Source organism: Phyllobates terribilis, unplaced genomic scaffold (assembly GCF_046119375.1).
Source record: "Phyllobates terribilis strain yellow unplaced genomic scaffold, ASM4611937v1 Scaffold_14__1_contigs__length_39327217, whole genome shotgun sequence".
NCBI lineage: Eukaryota > Metazoa > Chordata > Amphibia > Anura > Dendrobatidae > Phyllobates > Phyllobates terribilis.
Genome location: NW_027362774.1, coordinates 19,264,222 through 19,288,721, shown reverse-complemented (window position 1 = coordinate 19,288,721; position 24,500 = coordinate 19,264,222). Strand labels below are relative to the sequence as shown.

The following is a 24,500-nucleotide window of genomic DNA, read 5'->3' as shown; positions in this document are numbered from 1 at the left end:
GTGTATCTAATCTTATCCTGTGTGATACTGTCTGCTGAGCCATGTGTCTAATCCTATGCTGTGTGATACTGTCTGCTGAGCCGTGTATCTAATCCTCTCCTGTGTGATACTGACTGCTGAGCCGTGTATCTAATCCTCTCCTGTGTGATACTGTCTGCTGAGCCGTGTATCTAATCCTCTCCTGTGTGATACTCTTCTGAGCCGTGTATCTAATCCTATCCTGTGTGATACTGACTGCTGAGCTGTGTATCTAATCCTATCCTGTGTGATACTGACTGCTGAGCCGTGTATCTAATCTTATCCTGTGTGATACTGTCTGCTGAGCCGTGTATCTAATCTTATCCTGTGTGATACTGTCTGCTGAGCCGTGTATCTAATGCGCTCCTGTGTGATACTGTCTGCTGAGCCATGTATCTAATCCTATCCTGTGTGATACTGTCTGCTGAGCCGTGTATTTAATCCTATCCTGTGTGATACTGTCTGCTGAGCCGTGTATCTAATCCTATCCTGTGTGATACTGTCTGCTGAGCCGTGTATTTAATCCTATCCTGTGTGATACTGTCTGCTGAGCCGTGTATCTAATCCTATCCTGTGTGATACTGTCTGCTGAGCCGTGTATTTAATCCTATCCTGTGTGATACTGTCTGCTGAGCCGTGTATCTAATCCTATCCTGTGTGATACTGTCTGCTGAGCCGTGTATTTAATCCTATCCTGTGTGATACTGTCTGCTGAGCCGTGTATCTAATCCTATCCTGTGTGATACTGTCTGCTGAGCCATGTATCTAATCCTATCGTGTGTGATACTGTCTGCTGAGCCGTGTATCTAATCCTCTCCTGTGTGATACCATCTGCTGAGCCGTGTATCTAATCCTCTCCTGTGTGATACTGTCTGCTGAGCCATTTATCTAATCCTGTCCTGTGTGATACTGTCTGCTGAGCTGTGTATCTAATCCTATCCTGTGTGATAATGTCTGCTGAGCCGTGTATCTAATCCTCTCCTGTGTGATACTGTCTGCTGAGCCGTGTATCTAATCCTATCCTGTGTGATACTGTCTGCTGAGCCGTGTATCTAATCCTATCCTGTGTGATACTGTCTGCTGAGCCGTGTATCTAATCCTCTCCTGTGTGATACTGTCTGCTGAGCCGTGTATCTAATCCTATCCTGTGTGATACTATCTGCTGAGCTGTGTATCTAATCCTGTCCTGTGTGATACTGTCTGCTGAGCCGTGTATCTAATCCTATCCTGTGTGATACTATCTGCTGAGCTGTGTATCTAATCCTGTCCTGTGTGATACTGTCTGCTGAGCCGTGTATCTAATCCTATAGTGTGTGATACTGTCTGCTGAGCCGTGATATTGTCTGCTGAGCCGTGTATCTAATCCTCTCCTGTGTGATACTGTCTGCTGAGCCGTGTATCTGATCCACTCCTGTGTGCTACTGTCTGCTGAGCCGTGTATCTAATCCTATCCTGTGTGATACTGTCTGCTGAGCCATGTATCTAATCCTATCCTGTGTGATACTGTCGGCTGAGATGTGTATCTAATCCTATCCTGTGTGATACTGTCTGCTGAGCCGTGTATCTAATCCTCTCCTGTGTGATACTGTCTGCTGAGCCGTGTATCTAATCCTCTCCTGTGTGATACTGTCTGCTGAGCCGTGTATCTAATCCTATAGTGTGTGATACTGTCTGCTGAGCCGTGATACTGTATGCTGAGCCGTGTATCTAATCCTCTCCTGTGTGATACTGTCTGCTGAGCCGTGTATCTAATCTTCTCCTGTGTGATACTGTCTGCTGAGCCGTGTATCTAATCCTATCCTGTGTGATACTGTCTGCTGAGCCGTGTATCTAATCCTCTCCTGTGTGATACTGTCTGCTGAGCCGTGTATCTAATTCTATCCTGTGTGATACTGTCTGCTGAGCCATGTATCTAATCCTCTTGTGTATGATACTGTCTGCTGAGCCGTGTATCTAATCCTCTCCTGTGTGATACTGTCTGCTGAGCCGTGTATCTAATCCTCTCCTGTGTTATACTGTCTGATGAGCCGTGTATCTAATCCTCTCCTGTGTGATACTGTCTGCTGAGCCGTGTATCTAATCCTATCCTGTGTGATACTGTCTGCTGAGCCGTGTATCTAATCCTATCCTGTGATACTGTCTGCTGAGCCATGTATCTAATCCCATCCTGTGTGATACTGTCTGCTGAGCCGTGTATCTAATCCCCTCCTGTGTGATACTGTCTGCTGAGCCGTGTATCTAATCCTCTCGTGTATGATACTGTCTGCTGAGACGTGTATCTAATCCTCTTCTGTGTGATACTGTCTGCTGAGCCGTGTATCTAATCCTCTCCTGTGTGATACTGTCTGCTGAGCCGTGTATTTAATCCTATCCTGTGTGATACTGACTGCTGAGCCGTGTATCTAATCCTATCCTGTGAGATACTGTCTGCTGAGATGTGTATCTAATCCTATCCTGTGTGATACTGTCTGCTGAGCCGTGTATCTAATCCTATCCTGTGAGATACTATCTGCTGAGCTGTGTATCTAATCCTTTCCTGTGTGATACTGTCTGCTGAGCCGTGTATCTAATCCTTTCCTGTGTGATACTGTCTGCTGAGCTGTGTATCTAATCCTATCCTGTGTGATACTGTCTGCTGAGCCATGTATCTAATCCTATCCTGTGTGATACCGTCTGCTGAGCCGTGTATCTAATCCTCTCCTGTGTGATACTGTCTGCTGAGCCGTGTATCTAATCCTCTCCTGTGTGATACTGTCTGCTGAGCCGTGTATCTAATCCTCTCCTGTGTGATACTCTTCTGAGCCATGTATCTAATCTTATCCTGTGTGATACTGTCTGCAGAGCCGTGTATCTAATCCTCTCCTGTGTGATACTGTCTGCTGAGCCGTGTATCTAATCCTCTCCTGTGTGATACTCTTCTGAGCCATGTATCTAATCTTATCCTGTGTGATACTGTCTGCTGAGCCGTGTATCTAATCCTATCCTGTGTGATACTGTCTGCTGAGCTGTGTATCTAATCCTCTCCTGTGTGATACTGTCTGCTGAGCCGTGTATCTAATCCTCTCCTGTGTGATACTGACTGCTGAGCCGTGTATCTAATCTTATCCTGTGTGATACTGTCTGCTGAGCCGTGTATCTAATCCTCTCCTGTGTGATACTGTCTGCTGAGCCGTGTATCTAATCCTCTCCTGTGTGATACTGTCTGCTGAGCCGTGTATCTAATCCTCTCCTGTGTGATACTGTCTGCTGAGCCGTGTATCTAATCCTCTCCTGTGTGATACTTTTCTGAGCCGTGTATCTAATCTTATCCTGTGTGATACTGTTTGCTGAGCCGTGTATCTAATCCTATGCTGTGTGATACTGTCTGCTGAGCCGTGTATCTAATCCTCTCCTGTGTGATACTGACTGCTGAGCCGTGTATCTAATCTTATCCTGTGTGATACTGTCTGCTGAGCCGTGTATCTAATCCTATGCTGTGTGATACTGTCTGCTGAGCCGTGTATCTAATCCGCTCCTGTGTGATACTGTCTGCTGAGCCGTGTATCTGATCCACTCCTGTGTGATACTGTCTGCTGAGCCATGTATCTAATCCTATCCTGTGTGATACTGTCTGCTGAGCCGTGTATCTAATCCTATCCTGTGTGATACTGTCTGCTGAGCCGTGTATCTAATCCTATCCTGTGTGATACTGTCTGCTGAGCCGTGATACTGTCTGCTGAGCCGTGTATCTAATCCTCTCCTGTGTGATACTGTCTGCTGAGCCGTGTATCTAATTCTATCCTGTGTGATACTGTCTGCTGAGCCATGTATCTAATCCTCTTGTGTATGATACTGTCTGCTGAGCCGTGTATCTAATCCTCTCCTGTGTGATACTGTCTGCTGAGCCGTGTATCTAATCCTCTCCTGTGTTATACTGTCTGATGAGCCGTGTATCTAATCCTCTCCTGTGTGATACTGTCTGCTGAGCCGTGTATCTAATCCTCTCCTGTGTTATACTGTCTGATGAGCCGTGTATCTAATCCTCTCCTGTGTGATACTGTCTGCTGAGCCGTGTATCTAATCCTCTCCTGTGTGATACTGTCTGCTGAGCCGTGTATCTAATTCTATCCTGTGTGATACTGTCTGCTGAGCCATGTATCTAATCCTCTTGTGTATGATACTGTCTGCTGAGCCGTGTATCTAATCCTCTCCTGTGTGATACTGTCTGCTGAGCCGTGTATCTAATCCTCTCCTGTGTTATACTGTCTGATGAGCCGTGTATCTAATCCTCTCCTGTGTGATACTGTCTGCTGAGCCGTGTATCTAATCCTCTCCTGTGTGATACTGTCTGATGAGCCGTGTATCTAATCCTATCCTGTGATACTGTCTGCTGAGCCATGTATCTAATCCCATCCTGTGTGATACTGTCTGCTGAGCCGTGTATCTAATCCCCTCCTGTGTGATACTGTCTGCTGAGCCGTGTATCTAATCCTCTCGTGTATGATACTGTCTGCTGAGACGTGTATCTAATCCTCTTCTGTGTGATACTGTCTGCTGAGCCGTGTATCTAATCCTCTCCTGTGTGATACTGTCTGCTGAGCCGTGTATTTAATCCTATCCTGTGTGATACTGACTGCTGAGCCGTGTATCTAATCCTATCCTGTGAGATACTGTCTGCTGAGATGTGTATCTAATCCTATCCTGTGTGATACTGTCTGCTGAGCCGTGTATCTAATCCTATCCTGTGAGATACTATCTGCTGAGCTGTGTATCTAATCCTTTCCTGTGTGATACTGTCTGCTGAGCCGTGTATCTAATCCTTTCCTGTGTGATACTGTCTGCTGAGCTGTGTATCTAATCCTATCCTGTGTGATACTGTCTGCTGAGCCATGTATCTAATCCTATCCTGTGTGATACCGTCTGCTGAGCCGTGTATCTAATCCTCTCCTGTGTGATACTGTCTGCTGAGCCGTGTATCTAATCCTCTCCTGTGTGATACTGTCTGCTGAGCCGTGTATCTAATCCTCTCCTGTGTGATACTCTTCTGAGCCATGTATCTAATCTTATCCTGTGTGATACTGTCTGCAGAGCCGTGTATCTAATCCTCTCCTGTGTGATACTGTCTGCTGAGCCGTGTATCTAATCCTCTCCTGTGTGATACTCTTCTGAGCCATGTATCTAATCTTATCCTGTGTGATACTGTCTGCTGAGCCGTGTATCTAATCCTATCCTGTGTGATACTGTCTGCTGAGCTGTGTATCTAATCCTCTCCTGTGTGATACTGTCTGCTGAGCCGTGTATCTAATCCTCTCCTGTGTGATACTGACTGCTGAGCCGTGTATCTAATCTTATCCTGTGTGATACTGTCTGCTGAGCCGTGTATCTAATCCTCTCCTGTGTGATACTGTCTGCTGAGCCGTGTATCTAATCCTCTCCTGTGTGATACTGTCTGCTGAGCCGTGTATCTAATCCTCTCCTGTGTGATACTGTCTGCTGAGCCGTGTATCTAATCCTCTCCTGTGTGATACTTTTCTGAGCCGTGTATCTAATCTTATCCTGTGTGATACTGTTTGCTGAGCCGTGTATCTAATCCTATGCTGTGTGATACTGTCTGCTGAGCCGTGTATCTAATCCTCTCCTGTGTGATACTGACTGCTGAGCCGTGTATCTAATCTTATCCTGTGTGATACTGTCTGCTGAGCCGTGTATCTAATCCTATGCTGTGTGATACTGTCTGCTGAGCCGTGTATCTAATCCGCTCCTGTGTGATACTGTCTGCTGAGCCGTGTATCTGATCCACTCCTGTGTGATACTGTCTGCTGAGCCATGTATCTAATCCTATCCTGTGTGATACTGTCTGCTGAGCCGTGTATCTAATCCTATCCTGTGTGATACTGTCTGCTGAGCCGTGTATCTAATCCTATCCTGTGTGATACTGTCTGCTGAGCCGTGATACTGTCTGCTGAGCCGTGTATCTAATCCTCTCCTGTGTGATACTGTCTGCTGAGCCGTGTATCTAATCTTCTCCTGTGTGATACTGTCTGCTGAGCCGTGTATCTAATCCTCTCCTGTGTGATACTGTCTGCTGAGCCGTGTATCTGATCCACTCCTGTGTGCTACTGTCTGCTGAGCCATGTATCTAATCCTATCCTGTGTGATACTGTCTGATGAGATGTGTATCTAATCCTATCCTGTGTGATACTGTCTGCTGAGCCGTGTATCTAATCCTCTCCTGTGTGACACTGTCTGCTGAGCCGTGTATCTAATCCTCTCCTGTGTGATACTGTCTGCTGAGCCGTGTATCTAATCTTCTCCTGTGTGATACTGTCTGCTGAGCCGTGTATCTAAACCTCTCCTGTGTGATACTGTCTGCTGAGCCGCGTATCTAATCCTCTACTGTGTGATACTGTCTGCTGAGCCGTGTATCTAATCCTATCCTGTGTGATACTGTCTGCTGAGCCGTGTATCTAATCCTCTCGTGTATGATACTGTCTGCTGAGCCGTGTATCTAATCCTCTCCTGTGTGATACTGTCTGCTGAGCCGTGTATCTAATCCTCTCCTGTGTGATACTGTCTGCTGAGCCGTGTATCTAATCCTCTCCTGTGTGATACTGTCTGATGAGCCGTGTATCTAATCCTATCCTGTGTGATACTGTCTGCTGAGCTGTGTATCTAATCCTATCCTGTGATACTGTCTGCTGAGCCATGTATCTAATCCCATCCTGTGTGATACTGTCTGCTGAGCCGTGTATCTAATCCTCTCCTGTGTGATACTGTCTGCTGAGCCGTGTATCTAATCCTATCCCGTGTGATACTGTCTGCTGAGCCGTGTATCTAATCCTCTCCTGTGTGATACTGTCTGCTGAGCCGTGTATCTAATCCTCTCCTGTGTGATACTGTCTGCTGAGACGTGTATCTAATCCTATCCTGTGTGATACTGTCTGCTGAGCCGTGTATTTAATCCTATCCTGTGTGATACTGTCTGCTGAGCCTTGTATCTAATCCTATCCTGTGTGATACTGTCTGCTGAGCCGTGTATCTAATCCTGTCCTGTGTGATACTGTCTGCTGAGCCGTGTATCTAATCCTCTCCTGTGTGATACTGTCTGCTGAGCCGTGTATCTAATCCTCTCCTGTGTGATACTGTCTGCTGAGCTGTGTATCTAATCCTCTCCTGTGTGATACTGTCTGCTGAGCCGTGTATCTAATCCTATCCTGTGTGATACTGTCTGCTGAGCCGTGTATCTAATCCTCTCCTGTGTGATACTGTCTGCTGAGCCATGTATCTAATCCTTTCCTGTGTGATACTGACTGCTGAGCCGTGTATCTAATCCTACCCTGTGTGATACTGTCTGCTGAGCCGTGTATCTAATCCTCTCCTGTGTGATACTGTCTGCTGAGCTGTGTATCTAATCCTATCCTGTGTGATACTGTCTGCTGAGCCGTGTATCTAATCCTATCCTGTGTGATACTGTCTGCTGAGCCGTGTATCTAATCCTATCCTGTGTGATACTGTCTGCTGAGCCGTGTATCTAATCCTATCCTGTGTGATACTGTCTGCTGAGCCGTGTATCTAATCCTATCCTGTGTGATACTGTCTGCTGAGCCGTGTATCTAATCCTATCCTGTGTGATACTGTCTGCTGAGCCGTGTATCTAATCCTATCCTGTGTGATACTGTCTGCTGAGCCGTGTATCTAATCCTATCCTGTGTGATACTGTCTGCTGAGCCGTGTATCTAATCCTATCCTGTGTGATACTGTCTGCTGAGCCGTGTATCTAATCCTATCCTGTGTGATACTGTCTGCTGAGCAGTGTATCTAATCCTATCCTGTGTGATACTGTCTGCTGAGCCGTGTATCTAATCCTCTCCTGTGTGATACTGTCTGCTGAGCCGTGTATCTAATCCTCTCCTGTGTGATACTGTCTACTGAGCCGTGTATCTAATCCTATCCTGTGTGATACTGTCTGCTGAGCCGTGTATCTAATCCTATCCTGTGTGATACTGTCTGCTGAGCCGTGTATCTAATCCTACCCTGTGTGATACTGTCTGCTGAGCCGTGTATCTAATCCTTTCCTGTGTGATACTGTCTGCTGAGCCGTGTATCTAATCCTACCCTGTGTGATACTGTCTGCTGAGCCGTGTATCTAATCCTATCCTGTGTGATACTGTCTGCTGAGCCGTGTATCTAATCCTTTCCTGTGTGATACTGTCTGCTGAGCCGTGTATCTAATCCTACCCTGTGTGATACTGTCTGCTGAGCCGTGTATCTAATCCTATCCTGTGTGATACTGTCTGCTGAGCCGTGTATCTAATCCTATCCTGTGTGATACTGTCTGCTGAGCCGTGTATCTAATCCTATCCTGTGTGATACTGTCTGCTGAGCCGTGTATCTAATCCTCTCCTGTGTGATACTGACTGCTGAGCCGTGTATCTAATCCTATCCTGTGTGATACTGTCTGCTGAGCCGTGTATCTAATCCTATCCTGTGTGATACTGTCTGCTGAGCCGTGTATCTAATCCTATCCTGTGTGATACTGTCTGCTGAGCCGTGTATCTAATCCTATCCTGTGTGATACTGTCTGCTGAGCCGTGTATCTAATCCTATCCTGTGTGATACTGTCTGCTGAGCCGTGTATCTAATCCTATCCTGTGTGATACTGTCTGCTGAGCCATGTATCTAATCCTATCCTGTGTGATACTATCTGCTGAGCCGTGTATCTAATCCTATCCTGTGTGATACTGTCTGCTGAGCCGTGTATCTAATCCTATCCTGTGTGATACTATCTGCTGAGCCGTGTATCTAATCCTATCCTGTGAGATACTGTCTGCTGAGCCGTGTATCTAATCCTATCCTGTGTGATACTATCTGCTGAGCCGTGTATCTAATCCTATCCTGTGTGATACTGTCTGCTGAGCCGTGTATCTAATCCTATCCTGTGTGATACTGTCTGCTGAGCCGTGTATCTAATCCTATCCTGTGTGATACTGTCTGCTGAGCCATGTATCTAATCCTATCCTGTGTGATACTATCTGCTGAGCCGTGTATCTAATCCTATCCTGTGTGATACTGTCTGCTGAGCCATGTATCTAATCCTATCCTGTGTGATACTGTCTGCTGAGCCATGTATCTAATCCTATCCTGTGTGATACTATCTGCTGAGCCGTGTATCTAATCCTATCCTGTGAGATACTGTCTGCTGAGCCGTGTATCTAATCCTATCCTGTGTGATACTGTCTGCTGAGCCGTGTATCTAATCCTCTCCTGTGTGATACTGTCTGCTGAGCCATGTATCTAATCCTCTCCTGTGTGATACTGTCTGCTGAGCCATGTATCTAATCCTCTCCTGTGTGATACTGTCTGCTGAGCCGTGTATCTAATCCTATCCTGTGTGATACTATCTGCTGAGCCGTGTATCTAATCCTATCCTGTGTGATACTGTCTGCTGAGCCATGTATCTAATCCTATCCTGTGTGATACTATCTGCTGAGCCGTGTATCTAATCCTATCCTGTGTGATACTATCTGCTGAGCTGTGTATCTAATCCTATCCTGTGTGATACTATCTGCTGAGCCGTGTATCTAATCCTATCCTGTGTGATACTATCTGCTGAGCCGTGTATCTAATCCTATCCTGTGTGATACTGTCTGCTGAGCCGTGTATCTAATCCTCTCCTGTGTGATACTGTCTGCTGAGCCGTGTATCTAATCCTATCCTGTGTGATACTGTCTGCTGAGCAGTGTATCTAATCCTATCCTGTGTGATACTGTCTGCTGAGCCGTGTATCTAATCCTCTCCTGTGTGATACTGTCTGCTGAGCCGTGTATCTAATCCTCTCCTGTGTGATACTGTCTGCTGAGCTGTGTATCTAATCCTATCCTGTGTGATACTGTCTGCTGAGCCGTGTATCTAATCCTCTCCTGTATGATACTGTCTGCTGAGCCATGTATCTAACCCTTCTAGGGGACAGTCCTCAGCTCTGTGCGCATGTGCAGGGTCTTGTCTGCAGAGCTGACTCTAGTGCTGTGGGCAGGAGGTGACGTCACTGTGGGTCATTGCTGCTTTCGTCCACGATGCCAGTGGGGGTATTGCAGCCATGACACGTGACTCCCTGCCTCACACAACATGGCGGCAGGAGGCTGTCGGTGACGTCAGCGGTGACGTCGGCGGCCAGTGTTTTGTTTTGCTGCTCGGGGCAGGCGCTGCAGACAGTGCAGGGAGGAGGCAGCAGGAAGCGGCCAGGAGCAGCAGAGACCCGGGTTGCAGCTCTCCAGACACAGCCATGCCCTCAGAGAAGAGCTTCAAGCAGAGGAGGACACTAGGTAAGATGGGCACTGGCTGCAGGGGCCCCTGATCTAGGGCCACCCGCCCTATGGACGGCTGGGCGATGTCCAGGGTGCTGAAATGGCGTTCCGGCTGCTGAAGGGTTAACACCACCCGCAGAGGTTTGTGCGGCAGATGTTGGCTGGTGTGACGTCACTGTGCAGGGGCCCCAGTATAGGGCCACCAGCTGTGGGGGCCGCCTCTAACCCCGGCCCGTGAGCTGCGGACAATATGGCTTCCGATAACGAAGGAGTTAAAGCCCCGCATTTCCGGCTGTGGATACAATGTGTCAGTGACACCGGGGGGAGGGGGATCAGACACCGGGGGGGCCCTCCAGTATAGTGACATCGGGGGGAGGGGGATCAGACACCGGGGGCCCCTCAGTATAGTGACATCGGGGGGAGGGGGATCAGACACCGGGGGGGCCCTCCAGTATAGTGACATCGGGGGGAGGGGGATCAGACACCGGGGGCCCCTCAGTATAGTGACATCGGGGGGAGGGGGATCAGACACCGGGGGGGCCCTCCAGTATAGTGACATCGGAGGAGGGGGATCAGACACCGGGGGCCCCTCAGTATAGTGACATCGGGGGGAGGGGGATCAGACACCGGGGGGGCCCTCCAGTATAGTGACATCGGAGGAGGGGGATCAGACACCGGGGGCCCCTCAGTATAGTGACATCGGGGGGAGGGGGATCAGACACCGGGGGCCCCTCAGTATAGTGACATCGGGGGGAGGGGGATCAGACACCGGGGTCCCCTCAATATAGCGACATCGGAGGAGGGGGATCAGACACCGGGGGCCCCTCAGTATAGTGACACCCACCGAGGGAGGGGGATCAGACACCGGGGGCCCCTCAGTATAGTGACATCGGGGGGAGGGGGATCAGACACCGGGGGCCCCTCAGTATAGTGACATCAGGGGGAGGGGATCAGACACCGGTGGCCCCTCAGTATAGTGACATCGGGGGGAGGGAGGGGGATCAGACACCAGGGGCCCCTCAGTATAGTGACACTGGGGGGGGGGGGATCAGACACCGGGTGCTCCTCAGTATAGTGACACCGGGGGGAGGGGGATCAGACACAGGGGGCTCTTCAGTATAGTGACACTGGGGGGGGGGGGATCAGACACCGGGTGCTCCTCAGTATAGTGACACTGGGGGGAGGGGGATCAGACACCGGGGGCACCCCAATATAGTGACACCTGGGGGGAGGGGGATCAGACACCTGGGGAGTTGGTGACATTGTCTGGGGGAAGGGGGACCACATACGTCACTGGGTGGATGGAGCTGTCAGCGGGTGGGGTGGGTACAGCCAGACACCCCCCCCCCTCCCCCGGTGTTTGGGATTTCGGCTGTCATATGTTGTCATTTGCTGATGGCCTCAATGACCTGAACCCGGAGGACCCCCCCTTAACATGATCTGGATCGGCGCACCCTGGCGTCTGATTCTGCTGTTTACAGGACAGATGATATGACCGGCTGCTCAGGGGTTAATTTGTCATTGCCGCAGGTTCTGGTCCCTCTGCCGCCCCATAAACCAGATCTGCTGTGTACAGGCCCCGCCAAGAAGCGAGCGGCTCGGTGTCACCCGCCATGTTTGGCTCTGCTCCATGGAGTGACTGTTGTGGGTATAAAAGGGGCGCAGGTACAATAAGGGGGGCTGCTGCGGGTGAAATATGGGGTCCCGCTGTCTTGGTGGGTATAAGGTCACTCATTACTACGGTGGGGATAATATGGAGGTATAATAGGGTCCCCACTTGTCGCTGCGGGTATAATAGGGTCATCACTTGTCGCTGCGGGTATATTAGGGTCATCACTTGTCGCTGTGGGTACATTAGGGTCCCCACTTGTCGCTGTGGGTATAATGGGGTCCCCACTCGTCGCTGTGGGTACATTAGGGTCCCCACTTGTCGCTGCGGGTATAATAGGGTCATCACTTGTCGCTGCGGGTATATTAGGGTCATCACTTGTCGCTGCGGGTATAATAGGGTCCCCACTTGTCGCTGCGGGTATAATAGGGTCACTACTTGTCGCTGCGGGTATAATAGGGTCACCACTTGTCGCTGCGGGTATAATAGGTTCAGCACTTGTCGCTGCGGGTATATTAGGGTCCCCACTTGTCACTGCGGGTATAATAGGGTCATCACTTGTCGCTGCGGGTATATTAGGGTCATCACTTGTCGCTGCGGGTATATTAGGGTCCCCACTTGTCACTGCGGGTATAATAGGGTCATCACTTGTCGCTGCGGGTATATTAGGGTCATCACTTGTCGCTGCGGGTATAATAGGGTCCCCACTTGTCGCTGCGGGTATAATAGGGTCACTACTTGTCGCTGCGGGTATAATAGGGTCACCACTTGTCGCTGCGGGTATAATAGGTTCAGCACTTGTCGCTGCGGGTATATTAGGGTCCCCACTTGTCACTGCGGGTATAATAGGGTCATCACTTGTCGCTGCGGGTATATTAGGGTCATCACTTGTCGCTGCGGGTATAATAGGGTCCCCACTTGTCGCTGCGGGTATAATAGGGTCCCCACTTGTCGCTGCGGGTATAATAGGGTCCCCACTTGTCGCTGCGGGTATAATAGGGTCAGCACTTGTCGCTGCGGGTATATTAGGGTCCCCACTTGTCGCTGCGGGTATAATAGGGTCACTACTTATCGCTGCGGGTATAATAGGGTCACTACTTATCGCTGCGGGTATATTAGGGTCCCCACTTGTCGCTGCGGGTATAATAGGGTCACTACTTATCGCTGCGGGTATAATAGGGTCAGCACTTGTCGCTGCGGGTATAATAGGGTCTGCACTTGTCGCTGCGGGTATAATAGGGTCAGCACTTGTCGCTGCGGGTATATTAGGGTCACCACTTGTCGCTGCGGTTACAGTGGGGCGCCCGCTGACAGCTCAGACGATGCATTCTCCGCAGAACACAATGGCCGCAGTGTGCGGGACATGTTCGCTGATTAGCCGCCTCCTTATAACAGGGTCATTATCCTTGTCGATCAGCCATGTAACTGTATAATGGCAGGATAGCGGGCACAGGCGGAGCGGGCACAGGCGGAGTGCACCTCACTCATACGTGACATCATCAGCTAAGTCTATGGCTGCTGCCTGCAATATTTAAAGGGGCCTGATGCTAAGTCCTATCAGTACAGTGTAAGCGACAATCCTAATGTGTAGTGCTTGCCTCTTAAAGGCGGCGTATAGCTGGGACATGACCCCTTGAAGTGAGGGCATCGGTGCAAGCTAGGGTGCAGAAGTGAGGCTCGCTCCAGGAGACAGGGCAGAAGGAAAGGCCCTGTGACCCCCCCAGACTGCTGACTGGCTGACGTAGCGAGGGGCATTGTTTACCCCTTGTTGGGCAGGTTAGGAGTTCGGCGCACACGGATCTGCATTCAGTGTGAGGTGTGATCTCTGGGATCCCACCTGTCGCCCGCAGCCCTGGCCTTGTAGGGTTAATGAGATGTAGGCGCTGTATGGGGGGCAGACCCCTCATTAATGATGTATAGTGTCTGCTCAGATACCAGGTGGTGCTGGCGTTTACCACGCCTGACATGTCATACAGAAAGTGAAAGGGACTGCGGTACCCCGCAGAGAGGCAACAGGAGAGGGCCGAGGGTCTGAGACCCCACACAGGGTATATACCGCACCCCCCCAGCTATGAATTATGCCCCCCACATCTAAAGGCATCAGACAGCATAGCAGAGGAATTTTAGTTAATATGTTCCCTTATGTATAGACTGTGAGGGTTAAATTATCCTACAGGGGCAACTTCTGCCAGTGATGCCACGTTTCTAGGACCTGTACCCTCTTCTTCTCTTGTGGCCAGGCGAGCAGCGCTGGGCCTGTAGGGGGCGCTAATCACAGAATAGTGACATTACTCATTAACATGTTGTATAACCGTCATAGTGCGACAAGCAAACAATGAACTGTTCCTCCGGAGTCCCCAATACACGGCACACACTGCTCCTCTGTAATGGGGAGAAGAAAGAACCCTGCTCCCAGGCTCCTCTGTCCTCCTCCTATCCCCGGATCCCTCTGTCTGTCCTCCTGACCTCCTCTGTCTTTCCTTTTACCCTCTGTATCCCTCTGTCCTTCACCTTCCCGGATCCCTCTGTCCCTCCTCCGGGCCTCCTTCGCCCCCCCCCCCCCAAAAGCCCTCCCCCGCCCATCCTGGATCCCTCTGTCCCTTCTACGGGCCTCCTTCGCCCCCTCTCAGATACTTCCTTCGCCCCCTCTCAAATACCTCCTTCGCCCCTTTCCAGATACCTCTGTCCCTTCTCTGGGCCTCCTTCGCCCCCTCCCAGATACCTCTATCCCTTCTCCGGGCCTCCACCCCCTCCCGGATACGTCTGTCCCTTCTTCGCCCCCTCCCGGATACCTCTGCCCCTCTTCCGGACCTCCTTCGCCCCCTCCCGGATACCTCTGTCCCTTCTTCGCCCCCTCCTGGATACATCTGTCCCTCCTCCGGGCCTTCTTCGCCACCTCCTGGATACATCTGTCCCTCCTCCGGGCCTCCTTCACCCCCTCCCAGATACCTCTGCCCCTCCTCCGGGCCTCCTTCGGCCCCTCCCGGATACCTCTGTCCCTCCTCCGGGCCTCCTTCGCCCCCTCCCGGATACCTCGCTTCCTTCTCCGGCACTCCTTCGCTCCCTCTTCCCCGGATACCTCTGTCCCTCCTTTGCCCCCTCCCGGATACCTCTGTCCCTCCTCCAGGCCTCCTTTGCCCCCTCCCGGATACCTCGGTCCCTCCTCCGGGCCTCCTTTGCCCCCTCCCGGATACCTCGGTCCCTCCTCCGGGCCTCCTTTGCCCCCTCCCGGATACCTCGGTCCCTCCTCCGGGCCTCCTTTGCCCCCTCCCGGATACCTCGGTCCCTCCTCCGGGCCTCCTTCGCCCCCTCCCGGATACCTCGGTCCCTCCTCCGGGCCTCCTTCGCCCCCTCCCGGATACCTCGGTCCCTCCTCCGGGCCTCCTTCGCTCCCTCCCGGATACCTCGGTCCCTCCTCCGGGCCTTCTTCGCCTCTTCCCAGATACCTCTGTCCCTTCTCCGGGCCTCCACCCCCTCCCGGATACGTCTGTCCCTTCTTCGCCCCCTCCCGGATACCTCTGTCCCTTCTCCGGCCTCCTTCGCCCCCTCCCAGATACCTCTGCCCCTCCTCCGGGCCTCCTTCGCCCCCTCCCGGATACCTCTGTCCCTTCTCCGGGCCTCCTTCGCCCCCTCCCGGATACCTCTGTCCCTTCTCCGGGCCTCCTTCGCCCCCTCCCGGATACCTCTGTCCCTTCTCCGGGCCTCCTTCGCCCCCTCCCGGATACCCCTGTCCCTTCTCCGGGCCTCCTTCGCCCCCTTCCGGATACCTCTGTCCCTTCTCCGGGCCTCCTTCGCCCCCTCCCGGATACCTCTGTCCCTTCTCCGGGCCTCCTTCGCCCCCTCCCGGATACCCCTGTCCCTTCTCCGGGCCTCCTTCGCCCCCTTCCGGATACCTCTGTCCCTTCTCCGGGCCTCCTTCGCCCCCTTCCGGATACCTCTGTCCCTTCTCCGGGCCTCCTTCGCCCCCTCCCCGATACCTCTGTCCATTCTTCGCCCCCTCCCGGATACCTCTGTCCCTCCTCCGGGCCTCCTTCCCCCCCTCCTGGATACCTCGGTCCCTCTTCTGGGCCCCATCCCGGATACCTCGGTCTCTCCTCCAGGCCTCTTTCGCCCCCTCCCAGATACCTCGGTCCCTCCTCCGGGCCTCCTTCGCCCCCTCCCGGATACCTCGGTCCCTCCTCTGCGCCTCCTCCCGGATACCTCGGTCCCTCCTCCGAGCCTCCTTCGCCTCCTCCCTAATACCTCCTCCGGGCCTCCTTCGCCCCCTCCCGGATACCTCGGTCCCTCCTCCGGGCCTCCTTCGCCCCCTCCCGGATACCTCGGTCCCTCCTCCGAGCCTCCTTCGCCTCCTCCCGGATACCTCCTCCGGGCCTCCTTCGCCCCCTCCCGGATACCTCGGTCCCTCCTCCGGGCCTCCTTTGCCCCCTCCCGGATACCTCGGTCCCTCCTCCATCTCCCGTCTGTCCCTCCTCTGGGCCTCATTCTCTCCCCTGGATCCCCCTGTCCCTCCTCTGGGCCTCATTCTCTCCCCTGGATCCCCCTGTCCCTCCTCTGGGCCTCATTCTCTCCCCTGGATCCCCCTGTCCCTCCTCTGGGCCTCATTCTCTCCCCTGGATCCCCCTGTCCCTCCTCTGGACCTCATTCTCTCCCCTGGATCCCCCTGTCCCTCCTCTGGGCCTCCTTCTCACCCCTGGATCCCTCTGTCCCTCCTCTGGGTCTCATTCTCCTCTCCTCCGGGCTCCTCCTTTTCCCTTTTCCCTGACAGCCTTTGTTGTGGGGGATTTGGGACACCTGCCCTACTTGTTAGTCAGAAGGTCCCTCTGACTTTGCTGTTATTGAATGGACAGTAAACCTTATTAGGTGCCCCCCCGCTGTGCCCTCCTGTTGGAGACCAGGTCACAATGCTACAGCTGTACAGGGGCCGAGGGCTTGGAGAAATCCAATTACGATGGTGACCTCTAGAAGTCTCAGTGCAGCTCATCACCTCTGAGGACTCCGCCGTCTGCGACAGGGCAGCTGCGATAACGAGACTAGATTGTCACCACACAGTCTCTGTACCGCGCTGTGGAATACCGTGGTGCTTTATAATGAATAGGAGAAGGAAATGCATTATATTTGTTCAATAAATAAAAAAAAAATAAACCCCCGTAGTACTACATTGCTGCCTGCGGGGGGTGCCATAACCTTTCATAGATCCAGAAGGACAATGCTCTCAAGCTCTCAGTTTGCTGTGAGAAAATGGAAACATTCTTGAAAACCTTCACAAAGTTCATTAATAATAGATTGTTCTCTGGCTCCAACCAATAGAAATCTTTCCCGACAATCACAACTGGTAACATTGTTGCAATAGTGCGGGCGGTTACATTAAATTCTACCACTGTTAGACAAATACAGGACATCCCGGGCGATGCAGCTGCAATAAACCTCAGCATTCACCATCCGGGGGGGAAGTGTAGTCGCGTCTGAACGGTCAACTCTGCAGATGCAGCCAGGGCGGGTGACTCGAGGACGTATACAAATAATGATCTCATCTGATTTCTTTTCTAGAGCAAAGAGTGGAAGATGTCCGGGTGATCAGAGAGCAGCATCCGACTAAAATCCCGGTGAGTGATCGCCGCAATCACTAATGATCAAACATGAAGATTAACAATAGGAAACAGAAAGCCCCGCGGCCTGCTTGGGTGTCGGGAGGCTGCCCCGCGGCCTGCGCCACTATTGCAAAACCTGGCGAGGTCTCGGATGTAGTTGGGACAGTGGTCGGTAAAAAATCTCTGCTGGGAAAATCCATAACATGAAAGGGTAAGGCTATGTGCCCACGTAGCAGATTTGATGCTGAACGTTTTAGCCTCTCTGGCAGAAAATAACGCAGTCACTGCTCTCCAGCACTATTATAAGCAGCAGACAGTGGGGTCAGTGCCCCTTTAAGAGCGTGTTTTGTGGCTTCTCACAGCCCCCTTCTCCGAGCTCAGCAGTAGAGGAGGAGGGGGCTTACATGAGACAGCTGAGCCTGGAGATCACATTTCAGGCCTCTCCAGATGGCTTTTCCTCCAGCAATCCCCTCGCTCAGTCATATGACAGCTTTATGCAACGCTGGATACTTACACTTTGCTTCTCCTGCTGTTCCTCCCTGACGTCACAGGATTCTGGACAGAATGGAAACTTCCACACACGGCGGCAAAATAAAAAAATACTAAAAGCCGGTGGTGCAGTGATCGCACCCTGATCATTTGTAATGAGCATTGCATTATATGACAGATTGTGGCCGAGAACCCGATGCTTGCTGCGGCCATACGGCCACTTCAGAAACCGGGGAGTAAGTCAATATCGGTTTGTCCCCCGATAATGGCCCATTCTCTCCCTTACAGTCTATGAAACAACACAATTGGGGAGATTTTATATCAGTCATAATCCAAGCAGCACAAGAAGGAAACGTGCTCGTCCGTTATTACACAGACGCTCCACAAGAAGACCACCGAACACACAGAAAAATCACCGGGGATCCAGCGGCCACAATGGAGCACTCAGCAACTGTGTATCCAACCCCGCGACTGCTCCGCAGCTGTGTATCCAGCCCCACGACTGCTCCGCAGCTGTGTATCCAGCCCCACGACTGCTCCGCAGCTGTGTATCCAGCCCCACGACTGCTCCGCAGCTGTGTATGCAGCCCCACGACTGCTCCGCAGCTGTGTATGCAGCCCCACGACTGCTCCGCAGCTGTGTATGCAGCCCCACGACTGCTCCGCAGCTGTGTATGCAGCCCCACCACTGCTCCGCAGCTGTGTATGCAGCCCCACGACTGCTCCGCAGCTGTGTATGCAGCCCCACGACTGCTCCGCAGCTGTGTATCCAGCCCCACGACTGCTCCGCAGCTGTGTATCCAGCCCCACGACTGCTCCGCAGCTGTGTATGCAGCCCCACGACTGCTCCGCAGCTGTGTATGCAGCCCCACGACTGCTCCGCAGCTGTGTATGCAGCCCCACGACTGCTCCGCAGCTGTGTATGCAGCCCCACGACTGCTCCGCAGCTGTGTATGCAGCCCCACGACTGCTCCGCAGCTGTGTATGCAGCCCCACGACTGCTCCGCAGCTGTGTATGCAGCCCCACGACTGCTCCGCAGCTGTGTATCCAGCCCCACGACTGCTCCGCAGCTGTGTATCCAGCCCCGCGACTGCTCCGCAGCTGTGTATGCAGCCCCGCGCACATGGCGGACGCAGCATTGCGGGCCCACGCGTGGCGGTTGTTCACAGTATTTTTGTGTCTGTGTTACTTTTAAGCTCTGTTCACACACGTGTAGCTCTGCAGATCCCGTCACCCGTGCTGGCTGTACCCACCTTCCATCTAGATGAGCCAAATCCGGACTTGGATCCAGCAAGAAGGAGAATTGTGAATATTTTCTATATTTGGATTTTTCTGGCTTTGACTTAAAAATATGCCAAAAAAAGCATATCCGATTCCAGTTGGGTTTCATCACAAAAGGATTTTCTTTCCTGCAGTAGTAATTTCTAACATCTCATTCACACAGTGCATTTTTTTCCCTTGTGTATTTTTGACCTGTCTTACGCTGCAGTTTTCCTTATTGAGATTAAAATGTCTTCGGAAAAGCTTCATCACGCGTCACGTAGGCAAGTGCAGATACTGTAAAGTGCCCGGGGGGCGCGCGGCGTACAGATGTCTCATTGACACTTTCTTATTCCCCCCCCCCCTACAGGTCATTATTGAGAGGTACAAGGGGGAGAAGCAGCTCCCAGTGCTGGACAAAACAAAATTCTTAGTCCCGGATCACGTGAATATGAGCGAGCTCATCAAAATTATCCGGTAAGATACACAGACGGCGGGGGCCGTCATTCCGGAGTTATAAACCCCCTTGTGTGTAATACTGCCGAGCTCCGGCCTTGTCCATCCCTGATAATAATGTAAAACGTCATATACACCGGTGTGAAAGTGTTTGCCCCCTTCCTGATTTCTTATTCTGTTGCTTGTTTGTCACTTAAATGTTTCAGATCACAAAACAAATGTAAATATCAGACAAAGAGATCACAAAATGCCGTTTTTTAAATGAAGGTCTTTTATTATTAAGGAAAAAAGAAATCCAAACCTACAGGGCCCTGTGTGAGAAAGTGATCCCCCCCCCAAACCTAAATTAACTGTGGTTTATCACATCTTTGGGAAGCTGAGTACAATTTCCCTCGCCACACACAGGCCTGATTACTGCCATAACTGTTCTCAATGAAGAAATCACTTTAATTGAGCCTGCCTGACAAAGTAAAGTAGATCAAAAGATCCTCAAAAGCTAGACATCATGCTGTGATTCAGGAACAAATGAGAAACAAAGTAATTGAGATCTATCAGTCTGGAAAAGGTTATAAAGCCATTTCTAAAGCTTTGGGACTCCAGCGAACCACAGTGAGAGCCATTATCCACAAATGGTGAAAACATGGAACAGCGGTGAACCTTAACAGGAGTGGCCGGCCGACCAAAATTACCCCAAAAGCGCAGCGACGACTCATCCAAGAGGTCACAAAAGACCCCACAACAACATTCACAGTACTGCAGGCCTCACTTGCCTCAGTTACAATCAGTGTTCATGACCCCACAATAAGAAAGAGACTGGCATACATAGCAGAGTTCCAAGATGAAAACAACTGCTGAGCAAAAAGAACATAAAGGCTCGTCTCAGTTTTGCCAGAAAACATCTCGATGGTCGCCAAGACTTTTGGGAGAATACTCTGTGGACTGACGAGACAAAAGTTGAACTTTTTGGAAGGCATATGTCCCACATCTGGAGTAGAAGTAACACAGCATTTCAGAAAAGGAACATCATACCAACAGTAAAACATGGTGGTGTTAGTGTGATGGTCTGGGACTTTTTGCTGCTTCAGGACCTGGAAGACTTGCTGTGGTAAATGGAACCATGAATTCTCTCTACCAAAAAATCCTGAAGGAAAATGTCCGGCCATCTGTTTGTGACCTCACCCTGAAGCGCACTTGGGTTATGCAGCAGGACAATGATCCAAAACACACCAGAATGTCCACCTCTGAATGGCTTAAGAAAAACAAAATTTAGACTTTGCAGTGGCCTAGTCACAGTCCTGACTTTAATCTGACTGAGATGCTGTGGACGGACCTTAAAAAGGCGTTTCATGCTCAGAAACCCTCCAATGTGGCTGAATTACAACAATTGTGCAAAGATAAGAGGCCAAAATTCCTCCAGAGCGTTGTAAAGACTCATTGCCAGTTATCACAAACGCTTGATTGCAGGTGTTGCTGCTGAGGGTCCAACCAGTTATTAGGTTTAGGGGGCAATCACTTTTTCACACAGGGCCCTGTAGGTTTGGATTTCTTTTTCCCTTAATAATAAAGACCTACATGTAAAAACTGCATTTTGTGTTTACTTGTGTTATCTTTGTCTAATATTTACATTTGTTTTGTGAACTGAGACATTTAAGTGACAAACAAGCAAAAGAATAAGAAATCAGGAAGGGGGCAAATACTTTTTCACACCACTGTATGTGATCTGATCAATAGAACAATGCCCTCCCTTATACAGTGCATGCATCCACAAGTCTTATCTCAGGCTGCAGGACTTTCTGCTGGCTCAATGTCTGGACCTGGCGTGCAGAGAACGCCACCGATCCTAAAAACGAGGGGCCCAAAGTTCCTATACTACAGTGATTAGAGTTGTGGGGTGTACGGCCACCGCTTCCTGTAGATTGCGGGCGTTCTCGGCCACCGCTTCCCGTAGATGGCAGGCGTTCTTGGCCAACGCTTCCCGTAGATGGCGGGCGTTCTCGGCCACCGCACTGTTCACTAGCTCTCCATCGACACATAGGTCCCCCATTCTTGTGAGCGATGGTGGTCCCTGATCATGTATTAGGCATGTTATAGGGGGTAGACACTGTTAAAGGGGGCATCAGTATAGATGGCGTTGGTGGTCTGTTCTTCCCGAATCTCGTGTAGGATGTGACTTTCCTCCTTTTTCCCATTTTTTTGCAGGAGACGTCTCCAGCTGAACGCCAACCAAGCTTTCTTCCTGCTGGTGAACGGCCACAGCATGGTCAGCGTCTCCACACCTATTTCTGAGGTTTACGAACGGGAAAAGGATGAGGACGGATTTCTGTACATGGTCTACGCGTCACAGGAGACATTCGGGATGAACATTGCTTAAAGACGCCCAGCCCGCAGTCATTTTTATTTTTAATTTTATTTAACTTTTTATTTCCCCCGCCCTCTCCAAGAGTCTTCTGGGAATAGTGTAGCCGTCTGCGGGTCTCCTCCGGATCCACAGAATATCTTATGCTGCACATAGTTATATCATGCGTCTGGAGAATTAAAAGTCTATCCTGTAAACCCGAGGCCTATTTGATCTGTGTAACGTGATCGCTTCCTTCCCTTTTGTAGCTGCGAGACGAGATTCATCTCAGCGTCAGGCTGTCTCCGTAAAGGGGGGGAACGTTTACTGACCTGTCATTTCACTTTTTTTTTTTATGCGGAGGGCCATCGTCTGTCCGTACGTACACAGCACATGGTCCGCAGCATGTGTCTGACTGCTGTTTTAGTTTGATGCAGGTGGAGCAGACTGCGGTGCTCCAGATCGGGATGTAATTATGTAAATTATCCTGATTTTATGTAGCGTCTTGGGATCAAACCCTATTTTTTTTTTTTGGCGGGGGATAATGGGGTGATGGAGCGGGACAAGGGGACGCGTGCCTGCGGTGGCATGTTTATATGTACAGTCTGCACCTTGCGTAGTTATAGACGAGCGTTTTCCTTAATGCTTCTGTATGTAAAGCAATTCTTCACCCCGAGCTCCGCAAATATAATCACTTAATGACTAGTGCTGAATGTGGGAGCGCTCGCATAGCCAGGAGCGTGCACGGCCGAGACCCCCTATTGTACAGAGGCTTCCCCTCCACCTGTCCAATATTGTCCGACTGTCATGTTTCTATTACCAAAGTGGAAGGAGACTGCTTTAGTTAGGGTGCAGGAACGGGTGCTGGTGTTCCCTCCAGCCGTGAATCTCCAGCACACTGTGGACAGGTCGTGCAGGTGACGTGCCGCCTCATAAACCCGAGCGGTGTCGTGCGGGGTGCAGTCGGCGTCTGCTGCACGGATCATAACCTTATGCACGTATTTCACTTTAATTTTGTCTTCTAATTCTAGACATGACCGACTCGCTAATTTTGTGTTCAATAACGAAGCTTTTTTTTTTTTTTTTTAAGTTTCGCTTCTGTTCATTTGCTTTTTCCTTGTATAAATAAAGCTTTGTTTTTATATTTATCCCTGGTTTTATGCTTTTTGCTGCGTTTTATGTTCATTTCGGTACAGTCGCCTCATTGATACATTTGCTGGGTTCGATGCATCGTTCCTACAGGAAGATGCGAGGGGACTAAAGCCCCCCCCAAGTACGGGGCCTGTATACTGGGAGGGATGATCTACAGAGCAAAAGTCCCCAAGTACAGGGCCTGTATACTGGGAGGGATGATCTACAGAGCAAAAGTCCCCAAGTACGGGGCCTGTATACTGGGAGGGATGATCTACAGAGCAAAAGTCCCCAAGTACAGGGCCTGTATACTGGGAGGGATGATCTACAGAGCAAAAGTCCCCAAGTACAGGGCCTGTATACTGAGAGGGATGATCTACAGAGCAAAAGTCCCCAAGTACAGGGCCTGTATACTGAGAGGGATGATCTACAGAGCAAAAGTTCTGCGAATGTTTATAATCGGTCCTTTGTTGTTATTACAAGCCATCTTGGGGGGTCTGGACCTGACAGCCCTGTACCCCGGGCCAGGATCTTTTCTTCCATGCAGGTGGTTCTGCTGCATTTCACATTCTCCGCTCCTGTAAGATACATTTTCTTCGGCCATATTTGGGGAGCGACGGGAACGTTTTCTGAGAGCCCGTCCTACGGTCCACAGTACCGCCCCCGTGGCTCCACGATCCTGTTAAGGCTTCACAGAACGGCAGCTTCTCATGGCTCCAGTAGAAAGTTGGGCTGGAAGCCATGGACGCGTCTTCAGACAACACCACGAGCTTGGACGATCCTCTTTACGTCTTTCAGCCATGTCCTTTTATACAGTGGCTCTTTCTTCTGACGATGGCATCTGACAGCCGCTTGCCAGGTCATGTCCAGACAACAATTTATCAACGACCGCCCCATCGATAGAAATGGATTCTGGTAGCATCTGATGGATGGAGGTTTCAAAACATGACCCACGTGACGGTGACGTATACCGGGGATCGGTGGAAGTGGAAACACCGGATCCCAAAAACAGTCAAGAGGGAAAAGCTGGAACATGGGGCTGCTACTCAAGACAAAGATATTAACCAACTGCTCGGTACGACCGGGACATATCTGAGACGGATGGCGACAAACTGTAAAGAACTTCAACCTATTTGGGTCAACGATCACTCAGGATGCAGTTTAGACAACGGACGTTTTCAGGAGAATAGCTGTGGGCAAATCAACAATGAAGTCGCCGGAGAAGGTCTTCAAACCGAGGGACATTTCACGGACGAAGAGACAGATCGTACGTAGTCTGGACGATAAAGAAACAAGACAGACGAAGAATCGACGCCTTCGAAATGTTATC

At 51.0% G+C, this 24,500-nt stretch overlaps 1 protein-coding gene across 1 annotated transcript; it reads left to right on the top strand.

Moving 5' to 3' along the window:
* The first annotated feature begins 9,992 nt into the window (after window positions 1-9,992).
* On the top strand, window positions 9,993-23,187 carry MAP1LC3B (microtubule associated protein 1 light chain 3 beta). Its single transcript, XM_073659726.1, has 4 exons — window positions 9,993-10,319; window positions 17,458-17,513; window positions 19,619-19,725; window positions 21,904-23,187. The coding sequence occupies exons 1-4, from the start codon at window positions 10,094-10,096 to the stop codon at window positions 22,073-22,075; spliced, it is 561 nt and encodes a 186-aa protein (XP_073515827.1). The 5' UTR covers window positions 9,993-10,093; the 3' UTR covers window positions 22,076-23,187.
* The last annotated feature ends 1,313 nt before the right edge of the window (window positions 23,188-24,500 follow it).